The sequence below is a fragment of the Arachis hypogaea genome, chromosome 13 (genome assembly GCF_003086295.3).
Source record: "Arachis hypogaea cultivar Tifrunner chromosome 13, arahy.Tifrunner.gnm2.J5K5, whole genome shotgun sequence".
Lineage (NCBI taxonomy): Eukaryota > Viridiplantae > Streptophyta > Magnoliopsida > Fabales > Fabaceae > Arachis > Arachis hypogaea.
The window spans coordinates 116,481,080-116,501,938 of record NC_092048.1 but is presented as its reverse complement, the minus strand read 5'-3'; the positions used below and the strand labels follow the sequence as shown (position 1 = coordinate 116,501,938).

Sequence of the window (20,859 nt, the reverse complement as noted above, 5' to 3'; positions counted from 1 at the left end):
CAATCCTAGCTACGTACGGAAGCCATCTGATGTGAATGCGGTTGCCGGACTTGTCGGCAAACAGCTGAGTGTCCAACAACATCATGATATAGGCACGAGCAAAGCGCCGCACAGTGTCCTCATCGGCTCCCTCGGGGCACTATCCGAAAGTCTCCTGGAACCAGGTGCAGTTTACTGCGAACTTCTGAACCTGGCTCGGAGGAGGTATCACTCCAAGCAACTCCTCAAACCACACCGAAGCTGGACGTCCACCCTCGATATACAGATGGAAGTCTGTAAGGCAACCGCTGACATAACGCCCGTCCACTGCTAACCCCAACTGGTATGCCACGTCCTGAAGCGTGATCGTGCACTCTCCGAAGGGCATGTGGAATGTATGCGTCTCAGGACGCCACCTCTCGACGAAGGCGCTGACAAGGGGCTCGTCTAACCGGAACCATCTATCGTTCAGTCTAGCCAGATGGTATAACCCGGCCATCTGCAGGTACGGAACATAACGCTCATCGAGTGGCATGCCTTGTTGCCGCCGCATGCTCCTGATGCATCGCTGTGGCTGCGCATTAAATGGACCACATTATTAAACCACGTACAATAAACCACTTACCCTAAACCACCAACTAAACCGCATGCAAAACCACTAAATTAAACCATTTGCAATACCACTACAACAAACCACTAACAAAACCACCTAACATAAACCACTTACATAAACTATTCACAAAAGCGCATATAAAACCACTTACAAAAACCCACTTACCAAAAACTGCCCCCTAAATCGCATGCAATAACCTCTAAGCTAAACCATTTGCAATGCCACCCTGATAAACCACTCACATATAGAACCGCTAAAACCACATGCAAAACCACTAACTCAAATAAACCGTGTGCATAAACTTTTCTATGTACTAACCTCGTCGTTGATGACCCCGGCTATATGAGAAACCCCATCCAACCGATACAGCCTTGCAGGATCGTCCCCCATCAGTTGAGTCTTCGGTTCTACTATTTCTCGGATCGAATCTGGGTCGTTTTCTCTGGGATTTGGTGGGGTATGGAAAATGATAAGTGATTCGAATCTGCTTGATTCGAACTCCTTATATAGCACAATCACTCATAATTCGAACCAATTAGGTTCGAATTATTTGATGCACGTAATTGAACGTAGTTCGAACCTATTAGGTTCGAATTATGGGTAAATAGGATTCGAACCAATTAGGTTCGAATTGTATATAAATAGGGTTTGGCTGATTCGTGGATCTCTTTTTCGTTTGGCTTATTCATGTAACAAGTTTCCCCCATTGGTTTATCTGTGTTTTTTACCCTAATATTTATGTTAGGTATTAAGATGTTTCTTTTCTTTGAAAATTGGATTGTTCTGAATCTGTTTTTTGATTTATCATGTTTTAGGCATTTGAAAAGGGAAGGAAGGTGAAGAGACGGAAGCTAATTGAATCAGTTTCTGTGACAGTTTCTGTAATTCACGTTGCAATGATACTGAACATATCTCCTCTTAATTTGAATGTGGTGAAACATTTAATAACTAATATTTTAAATCATAAATAAATAAAATTAATTACTATATTTATAATTAATTAAGTTGTTCCATTCTTAACTGATTTGGAATTGGTTCATATACTTTTCTATATATATATATATATGGTTTATTTAATTTGTGTCTTATGATCACATGTTAAGACGATAAATTAAATTTTATTTTAAAAAATATAAAAAATTTAAATTTTTAATGCATTTATTATTCATTTATTAAATAAAAATATTTAAAATAGTCTATTAACAATAATCTTATCATGTATCTGTGGTGCATATGTTAACTAAACTCATATATATCATAGCGATTTAAATTTATGATCTCTAGTTTATTATTGACATTTATTGTTCCATCATAATTAAACGAAAATATTTTATAACAAAAAAAACATAATTATACTATACATCTAATTTTTTTTTTACAATCAAGTCTAACTTGAATCAACTGTCGACAGAAATGACGTCAATTTTATATAATAATATCGACGGTAACGTTATCGATTTTAGTAAGAGGGTAAAATTCTTAAACTCATATTATAGATGGAAATAATGTCGATTTTATTAAATTATTATCGACGGCTGGACAAACCGTCAATTTTATTCAAATTTTTAAAAATCGACAAGTTTAATAGCGACCACCACCACCGTCCATTTTGCCGTCGATTTTTAATATTATCGACGCTTTAGCCGTCGATTTTAACGATGTTTCTTGTAGTGATAATAGATATTTATGACTCTCTTTAATAGTTGATTATTAACGCATTGGCAAAATATCCTCTTAAATTTCTCATATGTTATTGCAAAATGTAACACCCTAACTACCAGAGCTCACACTTCCGGCTGCGCGACTCTGATAGCTCGGACATTACGACGACACTTATACTATTTAATACTAAAATATGAGCCTGTTTAAAACTTTAAACCGCAATATCGGTTCCCAAAAATACTTTCATCCGATAACATACATCCATAGATACCATACAACTTACAAAACTCATAAAGAGTACATCCATATATATACATACATATATATAAATAATATTACAACCATAATCCAATACAATTCCTATCCCTCTTACAGGTTATATCAAGATAAAGGCGAGGGTACAATAAACCATAACTAAAACAATACAGAGCATCACAACAACAATTAAATAAGCTCTTCGTAACTTCTGCGCCCAAATCCTGAAAGGGGAAAAATGTAGGGGGGTGAGAACATCATCCTCGAAAGGGTTCTCAGTAGAGGGTTTTTGGGAATTACTGTAATAGGATACGTGAGTATAAACGGTACCAGTGATTAATAACCGTCTTATACCTCCTTTTTCAAAAACAATGGTTTACAATAAAAGTAAAGTCGGAAATCCTTTCTGAAAGAGGAACCATTTAATTCTCAAAAACATCAAAGCCTTTCAAAATGATTTATCTATACTGAACCAAAGTAGCCTTTCATATTTTATTCCCAACTAGAAACACGAAACCAAAATCAACCATTGGTTCATCTCATTCCAACCACGGCCCTAGGCCCAAACAATCCAACCAACAACAAATCACCACAACTCAACAGAGTCCCAGATGCAAACACAGACAGGAAGTTCAAGCACAAACAAGCAGTTATTACAAGTAGATCAGTTAGCAATTAATCACATAGGCAAACCAAGTATAATATGCACACCCAACCAATGTCACACAAATGCATATGATGCATGCCTGTCCCTAGTGGCTGATGATATCATCTGTCGGTTATAGAGCCAACCCGACAAGTCCTGGTAGCTAACCATTGGACTGTCCCTCTGTCGTGCATCCCCAACTCGAGTTATACTCATCATAAAATTGATCATAATCATGATCCATATCCATCACCCTCACTGGTGAATATTTATCCATCACCATCACTGGTGAATATTTATGGGGGCGAGCTCATCCGGGCCTTTCACAGTGCCCGGCCACACTTACGACATTGGGTTAACAGAGCTTCGAGTCTCAACCTGGAGCACATGGTGGCTAGCCATTGCTACTACCCAGGGAAACCCTCATCTCCAATAGTGGAAGTGCAAAAATCACAATTATCAATAATTCAGCATATACATGCATTCATTCTCATCCATGGATCAACATCCATCTCAGCCATCCGGCTTACGGTTCAGTCCAGAACCAGCCAATATTGATAATCACACACAGCCATTCCGGCTCACGGTTCAATCCAGAACCAGTCAATATTCATAATCATACATAGCCATTCCGGCTCATAATAAAACAGCACTTCCACATTCAAAATCATCAAATTCATGAAATCGGCATTTTAAGCCATAAATCACTTTTCTCAAGCCATTTCACTTTGAAATCAAATTTCAACTCTTTTTAGCCTTGGCTTTAAAGATCTCATTTCTCAAATCATCTCAGGCTCATAAGCCACTTTTACTCAAGGTAAATTCCCCTTTGAAAACAATGCCACTCTCGGCATCCTCTTTCCAAACTTCCATAACCATGGCAAGTTAAAGATTTATTTTGAAACATTTAAAATCATCCATTCAACAATGGGATTTTATAACAAAGTTTCTCGGCAGAGTCCCAAGTCTTTAGGGGAGAATAACATATCTCATTTCGCCAAAATCATTTAAAATCATTAAAACATTGGCTTTCTGATTTGAGTAAGAAAATAGGATCTAAGCCAAACCGAGTCACGTAACCTTTACTTCTTTCAAAACCATTTCCTTTACTTAAACAAAACCGGCTTCAATTCCATAATTAAATCTGAAGCGTTTCAAACTGATAAGAGAATCATTTTTGTTGTGTTAAACTAGAGTTCAAAAGATACTTTGAATCTTATTTAAAACGTCAAAATAATGAGGCTCATCAATCGAAATCCAATCCCTTTTAAAATCATGAAAACTCTCCCAAGGGACAATCTTTGTGTTTAATAGAGAAAAACATAAACCCGTTTTACCTTTTAAAACAGCCTCAAAGCAAAATTCTCTTTCAAATGACTTGTACCCAAAGACATACTGTTCTTCTTGGAAAATAAGGATAAATCATGATTCTCTTTTCAATAATTCTTTCAAAGCATAACTTCATTGCTTTCTTAATTGCTCTAAGTAAAGGTAATAAAGAAGCCATAATTTCACAATCCTCAAAATAGATAGGAAAGGCATTAAACTCAAAATTCCCCAATTAACATTTCAAATAAGGACTCGGATTCTATAGAAATTTCGGCAGCACCTCCCCTAAAACTTGGACTTTTGCCACCCGTTTCGGGTCCCAACTAAACCGTTTCTCATTCCTTTTCAACAGCTCAAAACCAGAAATCAATTCAAAAGCAAGCTAAATCCAACAGTCGCCTCAGTGGCATATCTCAAGGAAGCCATTTCAAAAATCAACTCAATATCAACCGATTTAACTCATTTCCAAAGCTTTAAAGAATCGGTTCAGCAATAAATCATTTATCAAAACCAAATCAATTAAAGCAACACAGACTGAATTTCAAGAGTATTCTATCTTCCACATCATCAAAATAATTGACTCAATTCAAACCAATCCTCAACGGATTAAACTCATTTCAAATCTTTAAAGAATCAATTTCAAACATTACATTTCACAAGCCACACAACAATTCGGCCAAACCAACATCCATAATCATTCGAGTCAATCAAATAATACATAAGGCAGATACAATCACCAAATACACAATATCTCACATCAGTACCCATATGTAATAATTCCAATAATAAACTATAGTTTTTGGAAAGCGCCCCTACCTCGACAAATTGGAACTATACTCCAAACGCCTCTCAGAAATCCATTCGTCTCGAGTCAAAACCAATGGCAGTTCCTAAGCACAGCCCCACACATTTTCACAGCAGCATAAACAGCTCGAATTAACAAAACGGAACAGCTGTGATTTCGAATCGGCCCGGCAACAGCTCCGGCGACGGCCAGAAGCTCCGGTGGGTCATCTATAAAAACCGCGCAACATCAAAACCTTCTAGAAACTCAAAATGACCGAAACCACAAATTTAAAAACCCTTACCGACAGAGCGTTCTCCGGTGGCAGAGGCAGCCTCAGCTCCAACTACTCGTAATAGCAAAAACAACTCTAGCCGTGACATGCCATAACTCGAATTCAGCCCTACGTTATTAAAACCTTAGGATTCCTACCCAAATATAATAAGGTGCAAATTTCAAGGGCTTCGGAATGTAACTCTTACCGCGAATAAGGAGAAGTGACTGAGCCAAGCGGCAGCATTCCTGGCGGTGGTTCCGGTGGCCACAGGACTGCTCCTGGCGACCAGAGCAACGGCAAGGCTTCCTCCTCCTCCAGTAGTAACAATGCAGAAGCTTCAGCTAGGCACCGCAGAGCAGCAGATTGGCAGCTCTGACTAACTCCGGTGACCTTCTAGTGCCAGCGCCGAAGGCATCTGCGGTGGAAAACAGAGGCAACAGCGATGGCCTCTCGGCGGCAGTGACCGGCTTCAACAGGGCTCCCCTGTCGTGCTCTCTCTCTCTTCGTACTCGCCGGCAGAGGCAAGATGGCGGCGACTCAGCAAGGATGAGCTCCTCTGGTTCGGTGACAGAGGCGCGGCTCAGGCTCCAAGGACCGATTGGCAATGGCAGCGACGGCGACGGTAGGACACGTTGGCGCGGCGACGAGGCGACGGCAATGCGGTGAGCTTCCTTCCGCCTCCCCTCAGTCGCATCTCAATCTCCCTCTCCTTCTCTGCCTCAGTTCCTTTCTTTCATGGAAATGAAAGGCCGTGCATGCTGCGATCTGTTGGGGAAAGGGGGAAAGATTTGCTGATGTTGCTAAGTGTATTGGTTTGAGGAAAAAGGGGGAAGTGTTGCTGCTGCTGTTAGAAGAGAGGGCAAACATTGCTGCTGCACATCAAATTGGAGAAAGGGGGAGAGTGTGTTGCTAATGGGGAAACCGGGTAACCGGGTTAGGGTTTTAGGGTTTTATTTTGAAATTTAGGGTTAAGGGTATTATGGTAATTTCACATAAAATTAGGAATAGTATAGTAATTGAAACCCAATGTAAATTCAACACTAATTGTATATGGAAAAATACTATTTTCTCATCAATTTTACAAATTATTTTCAATAAAATGCCCAAAATCTAAAAATTAGAAATAATATACTTAATTTCTTCATTTTCCAAAATAGCAGTATTAATATTTAAAATATTACTTATCTAATCAAAATCATATAAAATCCTTATTATTTCATAACTATCAACTATATGATTCAAATATAGAAAATAATCCAATAATTGTAAAATTGGATAATAATCATAACTTATCTCAAATCCAATAAATCAAAACTTGCCTTAATTATCTTTAATAAAATAATTTCTGAAATTAAGGCTATAAATAACTATATGATTTGAGACTTGATCATAATAATACTTTTCAAAGATTCTGGGTCTTACATTCTACCCACCTTATAAAAATTTTCGCCCTCGAAAATTGATACAAAATGAAAGAAATTCCATAACAGTTCACCCTTGAACACATTTAAGGAAGAAGCAAAAATATCTCAGAATATAATCATATATACGATTTTCAAATACTTTGATTGTCATAAGCATAAGGATGTGAAGCTAGGAGTGTGATTGCAAAGCAAACGTTACAAGACAGGCTCAATGTAAAAGGTGACATAGTTCAACATGTGGTAGAAAAGAAAGGCATCGAAGGCTATAAAACAGGCTGGGGTTAAAACGACGTGCTTAACATCCGCACGCTAATCTCATGTCAACCTCCAAGCTTCAACCTTCCAACTCCACCAAGCACTTTACAACCTCATAACCGATCACAAGCCTGACAACCGCAAGCCCGTTCGCAAGGAACAAAACATCCACATCTCATAACGTTGTACACCTACCACTTCGATTTCCATATATAGATATCACGTCTTAAAGAACCAACGCATCGCGTTACTATGTCTACAAGTTCGCATGTGATATCAAAACAATTCTCGAGTCTACTCAGAAGGATACAAGATTCTAGAAAGGAGAGTCAAATGTCAAAGATAGTACTCATAGATTTGAGAGAATGTATCCAATTCCAGATAAACAAGGGTGCTCAAGCAAAGAAGTTTGCTAGAAATAAATCGATTAACGGCTACAAAAATAACCCTTAGATCAAAGAAATTCAATTGAATCAATAAGAAGAAAACCAGCGCATCAGTTTGAAACAAACTCAAGCTGAGTCGAAGAAGTATGAGGTTTATAGAAAAGAATATCTCAGACCCAAGACAAAGCTCACAGAACTCGAGAGCATAATTAAAAATACTTCCAAATACTCTGTTCATTAAAAGAGTCGAAAATTTGCGGAAAATTACTTCGCAGTCTAAAAGAAAAGTTAAGCAACAACCATTCCTCAAAAGAGTAACAAAAGCATAACCGTGGCTTTGCCTTAATGCAAATTCATGTTGAAGTATATTATATAGAGTTCTAAAAACAAGATGCACACAATTTTGGCTAAGAGCTAAAATATTTCCTCAAATATTTTAGAAAGATAATTAGATGCACAACTTAACCAAAAGCAGTTCATAAAAACTCGAAAGTAATCAAATGCTTGTTCAAAAATCCTCAAAGTTCATATTCAAACAAGCGTGTATAACATTCATAGCAAGGGTGAAAGAGGAAGTCAAACTCTTTTTAGAAAAGAAATTCCGAGATAAAAATTTGCTTACAATTTGGTAAAGGAAATAAGTGGTGCATTACAAACGAACCAATTTCCACTAAACAAGGGAGCTTTCCAAAACCTCATTTAAAATAGCGCATGCCGATTTTTAAATTAACTTCATCAATATTGAACAATGGTTTCAATCTAAATCAAGAAACAGAAAATAAATTCCGTTTAAAACTTCTTACAAGAGAATTCAAAACTTCTTTAAAAAGTCCAAAACAATACTCCAAAAGTGTTCTTGAAATCTCCATCTCAGAAGAACATTCAAGAAGTTTAAGATGTACTAAAAAGGAGTCAAGCCTTGCAAGAAAGGATCTTAAATTAGAGTAGTTCAAACAAGATCCACTAAGCATGAAATATCAAACAAGTTTTAAATTGATCCAAAAGAATACAAAAGTCATAGAAAAGACAACTCAATCATTTGTAATTCTTCAATGATAAATCTTTAACTAAAAACTCTTGTAGAGATAATGGGAGAATAAACAATGTACTATCCTGAAACGAATCAAACTGACCCACATAAGGATGAGATTCACAAGAGGGGACAAACCAAGATCAATGGTAATGTTCACAAGATGTAAAAGATTAGTTAAAAACAGAATCACGTATGACATTCATAGAGGTGAAAAGCTTAAGAAGGAACCAGTCCGTTCATAAGAAGAAGCTATGAATCCAACATTTTCAAAAGAACAACAATGGCATAAACTATGTAGTATGCTAAACCAAACTCAATTCAAAATAAGTTAAGTAAAGCTTATCAAACGAAACTCAACCGGAATGAAAGCGAAAAATTCTTTCTTTCCAGTATTTCAGAAAATATCCAAATACACAATCAAATAAAGATGTCCATTGGAACTATAGTAAAATTACTAGAAGGTCAAAATTTACTTTTAAAATAAGTACAATTGCGTAAACCAGTAAAAGTACAGGCAAAGTATTAGAAAGAAATAGTTGTTAAACTGTATAAATAATTTCAAAGTCTCATATATAGAAAAGCATATATCTAATCAACAGCAATTTATAAAATCTCAAAATTGGCTGTGATCACTGTCAAGTAAGAGAAAAACTGAATCAACAATTTCTCAAAAAATGGACTCAGAATCCGGAGTTAAAAGTCACAGCACATTAAGACAGGTTCAAGGCCATATCAAAGAATACTTGAATCAAGAAGAACTCAAACAGAGGAAGATAGATGCAACAAAGATCTTAAACCAGCATATGCACTTAAGGTCAAACAAGAATACATATGGATAGAGGAATAGATTGAAGACATCAAATTACTCTTCAAAAGGTCTAGCAAATAAGAACTTCAAGTTAGGATATGAAAGAACATGTCAACCCGAACAGAATTCAAGACACACAACTGAATAGCCTCGAGAAGTAGTTTCCAACTTTTCCAAAACCCGCGATTCGCTTTACTCAAAACTAGGATTTCATCTATGATAACCCATCAGTGCTTTCATATACATATTTCACTAGTATTAAGCCGGCCGAACTTAATATCAGGAATTATGCAATGCAAGACTAACAGCGTTAATCAATAGACTGTCATGTGCATAAAGCTCTAATTCTCGTCATTCGACAAGACCTAATACATGACAAACGCTCAGAGTATGCAACTGAAGCATAGTCAGTCCATTCCTCAGGCTCTACAGGAAGAACTGCTCTGATACCATAATGTAACACCCTAACTACCAGAGCTCACACTTCCGGCTGCGCGACTCTGATAGCTCGGACATTACGACGACACTTATACTATTTAATACTAAAATATGAGCCTGTTTAAAACTTTAAACCGCAATATCGGTTCCCAAAAATACTTTCATCCGATAACATACATCCATAGATACCATACAACTTACAAAACTCATAAAGAGTACATCCATATATATACATACATATATATAAATAATATTACAACCATAATCCAATACAATTCCTATCCCTCTTACAGGTTATATCAAGATAAAGGCGAGGGTACAATAAACCATAACTAAAACAATACAGAGCATCACAACAACAATTAAATAAGCTCTTCGTAACTTCTGCGCCCAAATCCTGAAAGGGGAAAAATGTAGGGGGGTGAGAACATCATCCTCGAAAGGGTTCTCAGTAGAGGGTTTTTGGGAATTACTGTAATAGGATACGTGAGTATAAACGGTACCAGTGATTAATAACCGTCTTATACCTCCTTTTTCAAAAACAATGGTTTACAATAAAAGTAAAGTCGGAAATCCTTTCTGAAAGAGGAACCATTTAATTCTCAAAAACATCAAAGCCTTTCAAAATGATTTATCTATACTGAACCAAAGTAGCCTTTCATATTTTATTCCCAACTAGAAACACGAAACCAAAATCAACCATTGGTTCATCTCATTCCAACCACGGCCCTAGGCCCAAACAATCCAACCAACAACAAATCACCACAACTCAACAGAGTCCCAGATGCAAACACAGACAGGAAGTTCAAGCACAAACAAGCAGTTATTACAAGTAGATCAGTTAGCAATTAATCACATAGGCAAACCAAGTATAATATGCACACCCAACCAATGTCACACAAATGCATATGATGCATGCCTGTCCCTAGTGGCTGATGATATCATCTGTCGGTTATAGAGCCAACCCGACAAGTCCTGGTAGCTAACCATTGGACTGTCCCTCTGTCGTGCATCCCCAACTCGAGTTATACTCATCATAAACTTGATCATAATCATGATCCATATCCATCACCCTCACTGGTGAATATTTATCCATCACCATCACTGGTGAATATTTATGGGGGCGAGCTCATCCGGGCCTTTCACAGTGCCCGGCCACACTTACGACATTGGGTTAACAGAGCTTCGAGTCTCAACCTGGAGCACATGGTGGCTAGCCATTGCTACTACCCAGGGAAACCCTCATCTCCAATAGTGGAAGTGCAAAAATCACAATTATCAATAATTCAGCATATACATGCATTCATTCTCATCCATGGATCAACATCCATCTCAGCCATCCGGCTTACGGTTCAGTCCAGAACCAGCCAATATTGATAATCACACACAGCCATTCCGGCTCACGGTTCAATCCAGAACCAGTCAATATTCATAATCATACATAGCCATTCCGGCTCATAATAAAACAGCACTTCCACATTCAAAATCATCAAATTCATGAAATCGGCATTTTAAGCCATAAATCACTTTTCTCAAGCCATTTCACTTTGAAATCAAATTTCAACTCTTTTTAGCCTTGGCTTTAAAGATCTCATTTCTCAAATCATCTCAGGCTCATAAGCCACTTTTACTCAAGGTAAATTCCCCTTTGAAAACAATGCCACTCTCGGCATCCTCTTTCCAAACTTCCATAACCATGGCAAGTTAAAGATTTATTTTGAAACATTTAAAATCATCCATTCAACAATGGGATTTTATAACAAAGTTTCTCGGCAGAGTCCCAAGTCTTTAGGGGAGAATAACATATCTCATTTCGCCAAAATCATTTAAAATCATTAAAACATTGGCTTTCTGATTTGAGTAAGAAAATAGGATCTAAGCCAAACCGAGTCACGTAACCTTTACTTCTTTCAAAACCATTTCCTTTACTTAAACAAAACTGGCTTCAATTCCATAATTAAATCTGAAGCGTTTCAAACTGATAAGAGAATCATTTTTGTTGTGTTAAACTAGAGTTCAAAAGATACTTTGAATCTTATTTAAAACGTCAAAATAATGAGGCTCATCAATCGAAATCCAATCCCTTTTAAAATCACGAAAACTCTCCCAAGGGACAATCTTTGTGTTTAATAGAGAAAAACATAAACCCGTTTTACCTTTTAAAACAGCCTCAAAGCAAAATTCTCTTTCAAATGACTTGTACCCAAAGACATACTGTTCTTCTTGGAAAATAAGGATAAATCATGATTCTCTTTTCAATAATTCTTTCAAAGCATAACTTCATTGCTTTCTTAATTGCTCTAAGTAAAGGTAATAAAGAAGCCATAATTTCACAATCCTCAAAATAGATAGGAAAGGCATTAAACTCAAAATTCCCCAATTAACATTTCAAATAAGGACTCGGATTCTATAGAAATTTCGGCAGCACCTCCCCTAAAACTTGGACTTTTGCCACCCGTTTCGGGTTCCAACTAAACCGTTTCTCATTCCTTTTCAACAGCTCAAAACCAGAAATCAATTCAAAAGCAAGCTAAATCCAACAGTCGCCTCAGTGGCATATCTCAAGGAAGCCATTTCAAAAATCAACTCAATATCAACCGATTTAACTCATTTCCAAAGCTTTAAAGAATCGGTTCAGCAATAAATCATTTATCAAAACCAAATCAATTAAAGCAACACAGGCTGAATTTCAAGAGTATTCTATCTTCCACATCATCAAAATAATTGACTCAATTCAAACCAATCCTCAACGGATTAAACTCATTTCAAATCTTTAAAGAATCAATTTCAAACATTACATTTCACAAGCCACACAACAATTCGGCCAAACCAACATCCATAATCATTCGAGTCAATCAAATAATACATAAGGCAGATACAATCACCAAATACACAATATCTCACATCAGTACCCATATGTAATAATTTCAATAATAAACTATAGTTTTTGGAAAGCGCCCCTACCTCGACAAATTGGAACTATACTCCAAACGCCTCTCAGAAATCCATTCGTCTCGAGTCAAAACCAATGGCAGTTCCTAAGCACAGCCCCACACATTTTCACAGCAGCATAAACAGCTCGAATTAACAAAACGGAACAGCTGTGATTTCGAATCGGCCCGGCAACAGCTCCGGCGACGGCCAGAAGCTCCGGTGGGTCATCTATAAAAACCGCGCAACATCAAAACCTTCTAGAAACTCAAAATGACCGAAACCACAAATTTAAAAACCCTTACCGACAGAGCGTTCTCCGGTGGCAGAGGCAGCCTCAGCTCCAACTACTCGTAATAGCAAAAACAACTCTAGCCGTGACATGCCATAACTCGAATTCAGCCCTACGTTATTAAAACCTTAGGATTCCTACCCAAATATAATAAGGTGCAAATTTCAAGGGCTTCGGAATGTAACTCTTACCGCGAATAAGGAGAAGTGACTGAGCCAAGCGGCAGCATTCCTGGCGGTGGTTCCGGTGGCCACAGGACTGCTCCTGGCGACCAGAGCAACGGCAAGGCTTCCTCCTCCTCCAGTAGTAACAATGCAGAAGCTTCAGCTAGGCACCGCAGAGCAGCAGATTGGCAGCTCTGACTAACTCCGGTGACCTTCTAGTGCCAGCGCCGAAGGCATCTGCGGTGGAAAACAGAGGCAACAGCGATGGCCTCTCGGCGGCAGTGACCGGCTTCAACAGGGCTCCCCTGTCGTGCTCTCTCTCTCTTCGTACTCGCCGGCAGAGGCAAGATGGCGGCGACTCAGCAAGGATGAGCTCCTCTGGTTCGGTGACAGAGGCGCGGCTCAGGCTCCAAGGACCGATTGGCAATGGCAGCGACGGCGACGGTAGGACACGTTGGCGCGGCGACGAGGCGACGGCAATGCGGTGAGCTTCCTTCCGCCTCCCCTCAGTCGCATCTCAATCTCCCTCTCCTTCTCTGCCTCAGTTCCTTTCTTTCATGGAAATGAAAGGCCGTGCATGCTGCGATCTGTTGGGGAAAGGGGGAAAGATTTGCTGATGTTGCTAAGTGTATTGGTTTGAGGAAAAAGGGGGAAGTGTTGCTGCTGCTGTTAGAAGAGAGGGCAAACATTGCTGCTGCACATCAAATTGGAGAAAGGGGGAGAGTGTGTTGCTAATGGGGAAACCGGGTAACCGGGTTAGGGTTTTAGGGTTTTATTTTGAAATTTAGGGTTAAGGGTATTATGGTAATTTCACATAAAATTAGGAATAGTATAGTAATTGAAACCCAATGTAAATTCAACACTAATTGTATATGGAAAAATACTATTTTCTCATCAATTTTACAAATTATTTTCAATAAAATGCCCAAAATCTAAAAATTAGAAATAATATACTTAATTTCTTCATTTTCCAAAATAGCAGTATTAATATTTAAAATATTACTTATCTAATCAAAATCATATAAAATCCTTATTATTTCATAACTATCAACTATATGATTCAAATATAGAAAATAATCCAATAATTGTAAAATTGGATAATAATCATAACTTATCTCAAATCCAATAAATCAAAACTTGCCTTAATTATCTTTAATAAAATAATTTCTGAAATTAAGGCTATAAATAACTATATGATTTGAGACTTGATCATAATAATACTTTTCAAAGATTCTGGGTCTTACACAAAAGCAATATCACATAGATTTTCACATTAAAAAGTTTCACATTGAGATGTTTAAAAAATAATCTTACCATTATAATATATTTTTAAACTAACATTTCTCTCTATTTTTATATTCTTACACTTTCACACTCAATCTAACAAATTCGTTCTTTCTTTTATAATATCTGAATTATATTTTTTTTAATAAAAAAATACAATACACTCCCTGAGTATTATAAAATATACAATACACTCTTGTACGTTATATTTTTAAATATTAATTAACACAATACGTCCTAACATATTGCAATTGATAAACTAAAAAAATTATACTACTGCAATTCACCCCGTATTGCAACTAATAAATTAAAAAAAAATCTACTACTGCAATTCACCCTTTTAAAAATTGTTTCGTTCTAAAATTTTAAAAAATATCATAAAATTTAATAACTGAATATAACATCAAACTTTAGCTAAGATCTAAAAAATTTAGCCCCCTATAATTTGTAAGAAACGTTAGTATGTATGAATACTAATAGAAATAATAGTGTTTTATCAAAAAAAAAAAACCATTAAAAAAGAAAAAGAGATCCAGACAGAGAAAAAGTATCATAGACATAAAAGATATTTTTCTCTTCTTTTTTTTCGTGGTTTTTTTAAATTGTGTATTGTAAATTTGGTTATCTACCCATCTAGAAAAAAGAGAAAGAAAAAAAAATACGAAATCTTTTCCCCCTTGCATTGTTTCCATAGTTATAAAAAACAAACCGAATCAATCGGTTTAATCGAAAAACCAATGAATTGGACCTTAAATCGGTATAAATCAATAAGAATCGATCAAAATCGATCAGAACCAATGGAAACCAGTCTAACTGAACCAGTTTGTTTGGAAAATGTTCCAAAATGTTGTAAGGTTCAAACCGAGAACCTTAATGTTGTAGCATCTTCTCTTTACCATTCAACCATCATGCTTTTTATTATTATGTATGACAAATAGTAATTATCTAGCATACATTCAATTACATAATTTTATAAATATCTAATTTAATTTAATCTTGTATTCTTTATTTTTTGAATTAATTATATTTTAATTGTGTATCATTATTAATATAAATATAAATTTCACTAAAAATTTATTAATCTGCTTGATCTATTTCAATGCTAGTATTGTGATTAACGTTATTTATTTTGATACTAGTGTTAAAATCTACTGATATTATAGTTAAATGATAGGTTTTGTGAATTAATTGTTATTCTTATTGTGTCAAATTAAGATACTATTATAGTAGTATTAACAAATTTTATATTTTTATATTAATTATTTTTAGGGATAAGTATTGTTTTGGTCCTTAACATTTAGGATCAGAATCAAAACCGTCCTCAACGTAATTTTTGATTTAGAATCGTTCTTAACATTTTATTTTGTATTAAAATCGTCATTTTTAATAAAATTTTTACTTTTATTACTGAATTACCCCTATTCTAATAAATAAAAAAAATTATAAAATTAAAAAAAAAAAGAATGCGAGGGGTGGGGAGAAAGGAAAAGGGAAAGGCACGGAGCGGGAGGAAAAGGAGAAAGGGAGAGGGGAGGGGGGACAGTACCAGCGAAGCTTGGAGCCACCGTCGCCATCGCCATCGGGAATCACCATTTACCCCGCCGCCAAAAGAAAGAAAGAAAGAAGAAAGAAGAGAGGGGCTGCGACGAGGGAGAAGAGAAGAGGGAAAGGAGATGCGTCGGTGCTGCTAGGGCTCGCCGCCGCCATCGAGTCGTCATCGAGCCTTGGAGGGAGACCATGCCGCTGAGCCGTCGCTGCCGATTCGCCCACGAGCTGCCGTCGGAGAAGCAGAACAGCGAAGAGAGGGAGATGCGCGAGGAAGGAGAAAGGACGAAGCTCGAGGCGGTGACGGAAGGGGAAGAGGCACGGGCGGCGCCGGTGGTTTTGCTTCGGCTTCTGCATCTGCTTCTTCTTCTACATCTGCTTCCGATTCTGCTTTGGCTTCTGCATCTGCTTTTTCTTTCGCATCTGCTTCCGATTCTGCATTTACATCTGCATTTGTATTTTTTTCTGCTTCTACGTTTGCTTTTGCTTTGTTTCTGCTGGTGATTCTGTTTCTGATTCTAATTTTGATTTATTATTTTTCTAATTTTATTGTTGTTGTGTGTTGATTTTATTGTTGAATTTGATGTTATTTCTGAATTTGAATGTGTTATTATTGGTGTTCTTGAATCTGATTATTAGTATTTGATGGGAGTAAGAGAAGTAGTAGTGGTGGAGTAAGAGAGGTGGTGGTGGTAGTAAAGGTGCTGGTAGTGGTAAAGAATATTTTTGTCCGTAAAAAATTAAAAGGACAATTCTAAATAAAAATTATGTTGGAGACAATTTCGATTCTGACCCTAAACATTAAGGACCAAAATAATACTTATCCTTTATTTTTAAGATTTGAGACTTGATTCTTCGTAAAATGAGAATTTGAGACTTGATTCTTCATAAAATGTTAGTAAAAATATATATTTTAAATTTTAATTTTAAATTTTTTACTATTTTATTTTAAAACTGATTTTACCTGTCCAACTAATAATTTATCGATTAAACTAATAAACTAATAACTTGATTAAACTAATAACTTGACCAACTAATAATTTATCGATTAAACTAATAAACTAATAACTTGATTAAACTAATAACTTGATCGATTATTCAGTTCAAACTAATAACTTGATTAAACTAATAACTTGATCGATTATTCAGTTCTGACAACTATGTTGGTTTCTATTAAATTTTTGTACTATGCTTGTTTCTATTAAATTTTTGTACGTATTAATGTTATGTTTTCCATGTTTTTGTTGGCTTCTATTAAATTTCTGTACTATGCTTGTTTCTATTAAATTTTTGTACGTATTAATGTTATGTTTTCCATGTTTTTGTTGGCCTAGTTGACAGCCCACACCATAAGGCTAAATTTTTGGGGCCCAATTTCCCATTTTGCCCTCACAGGAACATTCCGAGTTACCGCACCTGTATCATTCTCAACACTAATTAAGCAAGTTTCCCTTCATAATTCTTTCACTTGGTGTCACACATGTACTGGTAGGTCAATAATTGACCACCATTAGCCACCATTTCTTGTGCCACCATAGAACTGACCTAATAAAAAAAAGCACTGTAAAATAGGTTTGAGAAAGATTATGAAGAGAAAATATAGCAATGGTTGTACTGAAATCTCAGTAGAGAATTGTGATGAAAGTAAGCAGTAAAACCACGTTTTGCAGATTCGACTTGTAGTGTTAACTAACGTGTCGCTGTGATGTGAAAAGGGCAGACATATATGGTTAATTAACACAATAGAGAGTAACGAAACCCTAAACAAAGATGATTGAAATAGAATTTAAAGATACATACAAGAGGCCATGGCCATGCACATTACTAACTATATTATGATGATATGGTAAGAAGGGGGGGGGGGGGGGGTCAATCAGTCTTGACATCAGGGGATTGGATGGAAGGAGGGTAGAGCAAGTTCTTGGCACCGGTGGCGTCTAAAATCTTCTTGCTAAGTGCATCACTTGTGGGAGTTCCGGGTGCAGTGAGATACAGCAACCTGAAGGTCCACTCGAGAAGCTCAGGGCAGAGGAGTTTGATGAGGTATGTCATCCTGAACCATGAGGGTACAGTTAGGCACCTGTCTCCCCTCAAAGTGCTCTTTATTATCGATTCGGCGCATCCACTCACTGACCCCACCGGCATTGCGCTCACCTCCACGTCTCTCAGATCCTGATCAACTTCCACCTCCCCTTGTGCGCTTAGGAACTTCCCTTTCGTTATTTCCGACTCTATGTACCCCGGTGTCACGATTGTTATGCCTATTTCCGACCCCACCTCCACCCTCAGCGTTTCATACAGGCTCACCAATGCTGCTTTGCTTGCCTGTTACATTCACAATTCATCAATATGCACAATGCATTATTAACTCGTATGTGTTACTTACGCTATAGATGTGCCTTCTGGGCGCAGGCAACCATGAATCTACAGATGACATGACCACGATTTTGCCTCTGCTCTTCCTCAGATGCGGTAATGCATAACGGGTTGTGTATACTGATCCCCAAAAGTTTGTTTCCTACATATGTATATATCACATAATATTAACTATATACTCATATACATATATCTAGCTAAGAATAATTAAAGGGAACTGATTAATGACCAATATTTTAGAACTAGCACAGTTTATTGTTTTTAAATAGCAGGCAGTTAATAATAGTTAAAAACAACCAATACTAAAATCAGTCAAATCAGTCACTAGTATAATATTGGTTGAAGTACAAAATATACCATAAAGAACACAGATATTTATACACAAAATTAAAAATTTTGGTGTAAAAATTGCCAGGCTTAAATTTTTCTCTTGATTAATTACATACCATGATAGGCCTCAAATTGGAGATATCAGGGGTTTCTTCAAACAAGGTAGCAACGCTGATTGCCGCGTTATTTACAAGGTGATCCACTGGCACCATCACACACACACAACTAGTTATGATTAACGATTATTAACTAATAAGTAAGAAGAGGAACTAACGTAGTAATTAACATACGTCTTCCAAAATGATTGACAGTTTGGTCGATCAATCGCATGCAGTCCTCAGGCTTGGAAACATCGGCACGCATAACGATAACATCGGGAGATCCAAGATGACGGGCTGTGTCAGCAACTTGATGGAGGGCAGTTTCCCTCCTCGCAGAAAGCGCAAGGCGAGCACCCCTCTTTGCATACTCGTACGCCAAATACTCCCCAATGCCAGAGGAAGCACCTGTGATGTGAACCACTTTACCCGCCACATTCTCACTCAGCAACCAGCTTAGGATGGACACCATAAACTTGAGACCCCAGTACGGTGGCAAGAACAGGCATAGGAAAAAGAAGGTGAAGGGAGGAGCTACAAGGTTCAGAAACGTATGAATCAGGTCCATTATGCTAACAATCTTGGAATGAGGGTGCGTGTAGCGTAGTAGAAAATGTGTTAATAAGCATGGAAAGGTAGAAAGCCTAATTAACAGGGTGTCACCAGTGCATGGCAAGTATATGACACGTATTATCATGACGTCTGGCTCTATATATCAATCGGCCACGACCTCCGCCATATCAGAATCTTATGTCCAAGTGTACATATCACACTTTCTCGAGTCTCTCATTTTATTGAAGTGCCACTACCTTATTAGCTTACATTTCATCTTTTAACTACTAATGTTAGTCCGTGTAATGCGCAAAGGTGACCACTATTACATAAAGTTAGTAATAAGAAATAGAGGTAGTGCATGTTGACAAATTAAGTTCAATGCTATTTGACTTTCAAGCTTATTTAATTAAGATGAGATTGTGTGTAAAGTAGTAGGACAATTAAATATTTAAATCTCATTCGAGGATGCAAACAAAGGCCTCATCATATATATCATGATCCGATCCACAAAAGTTTATTTAACACTTCTCAACAACTTATATATTACCATCGTATTCATATGCGTTAAACTCAATTATTAATATAAAATACATTATAATAAAAATAATGTTTAAAATAAAATTTTTAATTCATTTTAAATTAGTTTTTTATTTTTTAAATTACTCAAATAAATTCTTTATTCTTAAAATCATGAATTTTCATTAATCTAAAAATTACTAAACGTTTTAAGAATACTAATGTGTATAATTAAATATTAAGTTGGCACTTAATTATATTTTCATGTGAACACTCAATGAGTTTAATTTAAATTAGTATTTTAAATTTAGTTAAAATATCTAAATTGATCTATTCATACTTATAAAATTCTAATTCTCAAATGTTCATCTTTATCATATAATCTTTTTTGTTTTTACTCTTTTTTATTGTTGTTGTTTATAATATCCTATTATAAAGTTTCGAAAAGTCGTTCTTTTAGGTGAAATATAATGGGCGATGGTGATAAAAGTAAAAAAAACTAAAACAAGAACAACCTCAGTAAGAGAAATTACAGCAATAGAAGAATTCGAACTCAGGGTGAAAATACTGTATTATGTAAGTGTGGGTTGTGTATAGTGATTAAGTACTCAACGAAGTCAAAAAATTTAGAAAATTTTTTTTATGAGTGTCCCAACTATGAGGTAAAAATTTCTATTTGATGGAATTATTAAGTTGATACGGGTTTAGAGAGATGATTTAGTGATTGTTAATTCAATGTTTCTTTTTGCATTATTGTAATTTAGATTTTTATGTAATTTCTTTCATTGGACCGATGGATATGAAGAACAAATTGTAGTTCAGATTGCACAAAAATTTTTTTAATGATCTTTAGAGAGTAGTATTAGTACATTGAAGATG

General features: G+C 36.4%; 2 protein-coding genes and 2 long non-coding RNA genes across 4 annotated transcripts; all 4 read right to left on the bottom strand.

The window, feature by feature from the left end:
* Positions 1-139: 139 nt before the first annotated feature.
* On the bottom strand, positions 140-982 carry LOC112735282 (protein MAIN-LIKE 1-like). The gene is made up of 2 exons (XM_025784839.1): positions 911-982; positions 140-553 (listed from the first exon to the last, which is right to left on the bottom strand). The coding sequence occupies exons 1-2, from the start codon at positions 980-982 to the stop codon at positions 140-142; spliced, it is 486 nt and encodes a 161-aa protein (XP_025640624.1).
* Positions 983-2,490: 1,508 nt separating this feature from the next.
* LOC112735997 (uncharacterized) lies at positions 2,491-6,588 on the bottom strand. Its single transcript, XR_003168674.3, has 4 exons — positions 5,751-6,588; positions 5,573-5,671; positions 5,301-5,498; positions 2,491-2,733 (listed from the first exon to the last, which is right to left on the bottom strand). It is a non-coding gene; the product is annotated as an uncharacterized lncRNA (long non-coding RNA).
* A 3,434-nt stretch (positions 6,589-10,022) lies between these two features.
* LOC112735996 (uncharacterized) lies at positions 10,023-14,141 on the bottom strand. Its single transcript, XR_003168673.3, has 4 exons — positions 13,304-14,141; positions 13,126-13,224; positions 12,854-13,051; positions 10,023-10,286 (listed from the first exon to the last, which is right to left on the bottom strand). It is a non-coding gene; the product is annotated as an uncharacterized lncRNA (long non-coding RNA).
* A 3,714-nt stretch (positions 14,142-17,855) lies between these two features.
* On the bottom strand, positions 17,856-19,520 carry LOC112732853 (11-beta-hydroxysteroid dehydrogenase A-like). Its single transcript, XM_025781660.2, has 4 exons — positions 19,102-19,520; positions 18,928-19,013; positions 18,492-18,623; positions 17,856-18,430 (listed from the first exon to the last, which is right to left on the bottom strand). Exons 1-4 carry the CDS (start codon positions 19,475-19,477, stop codon positions 17,975-17,977), a joined length of 1,050 nt encoding a protein of 349 aa, XP_025637445.1. The 5' UTR covers positions 19,478-19,520; the 3' UTR covers positions 17,856-17,974.
* Positions 19,521-20,859: the final 1,339 nt, after the last annotated feature.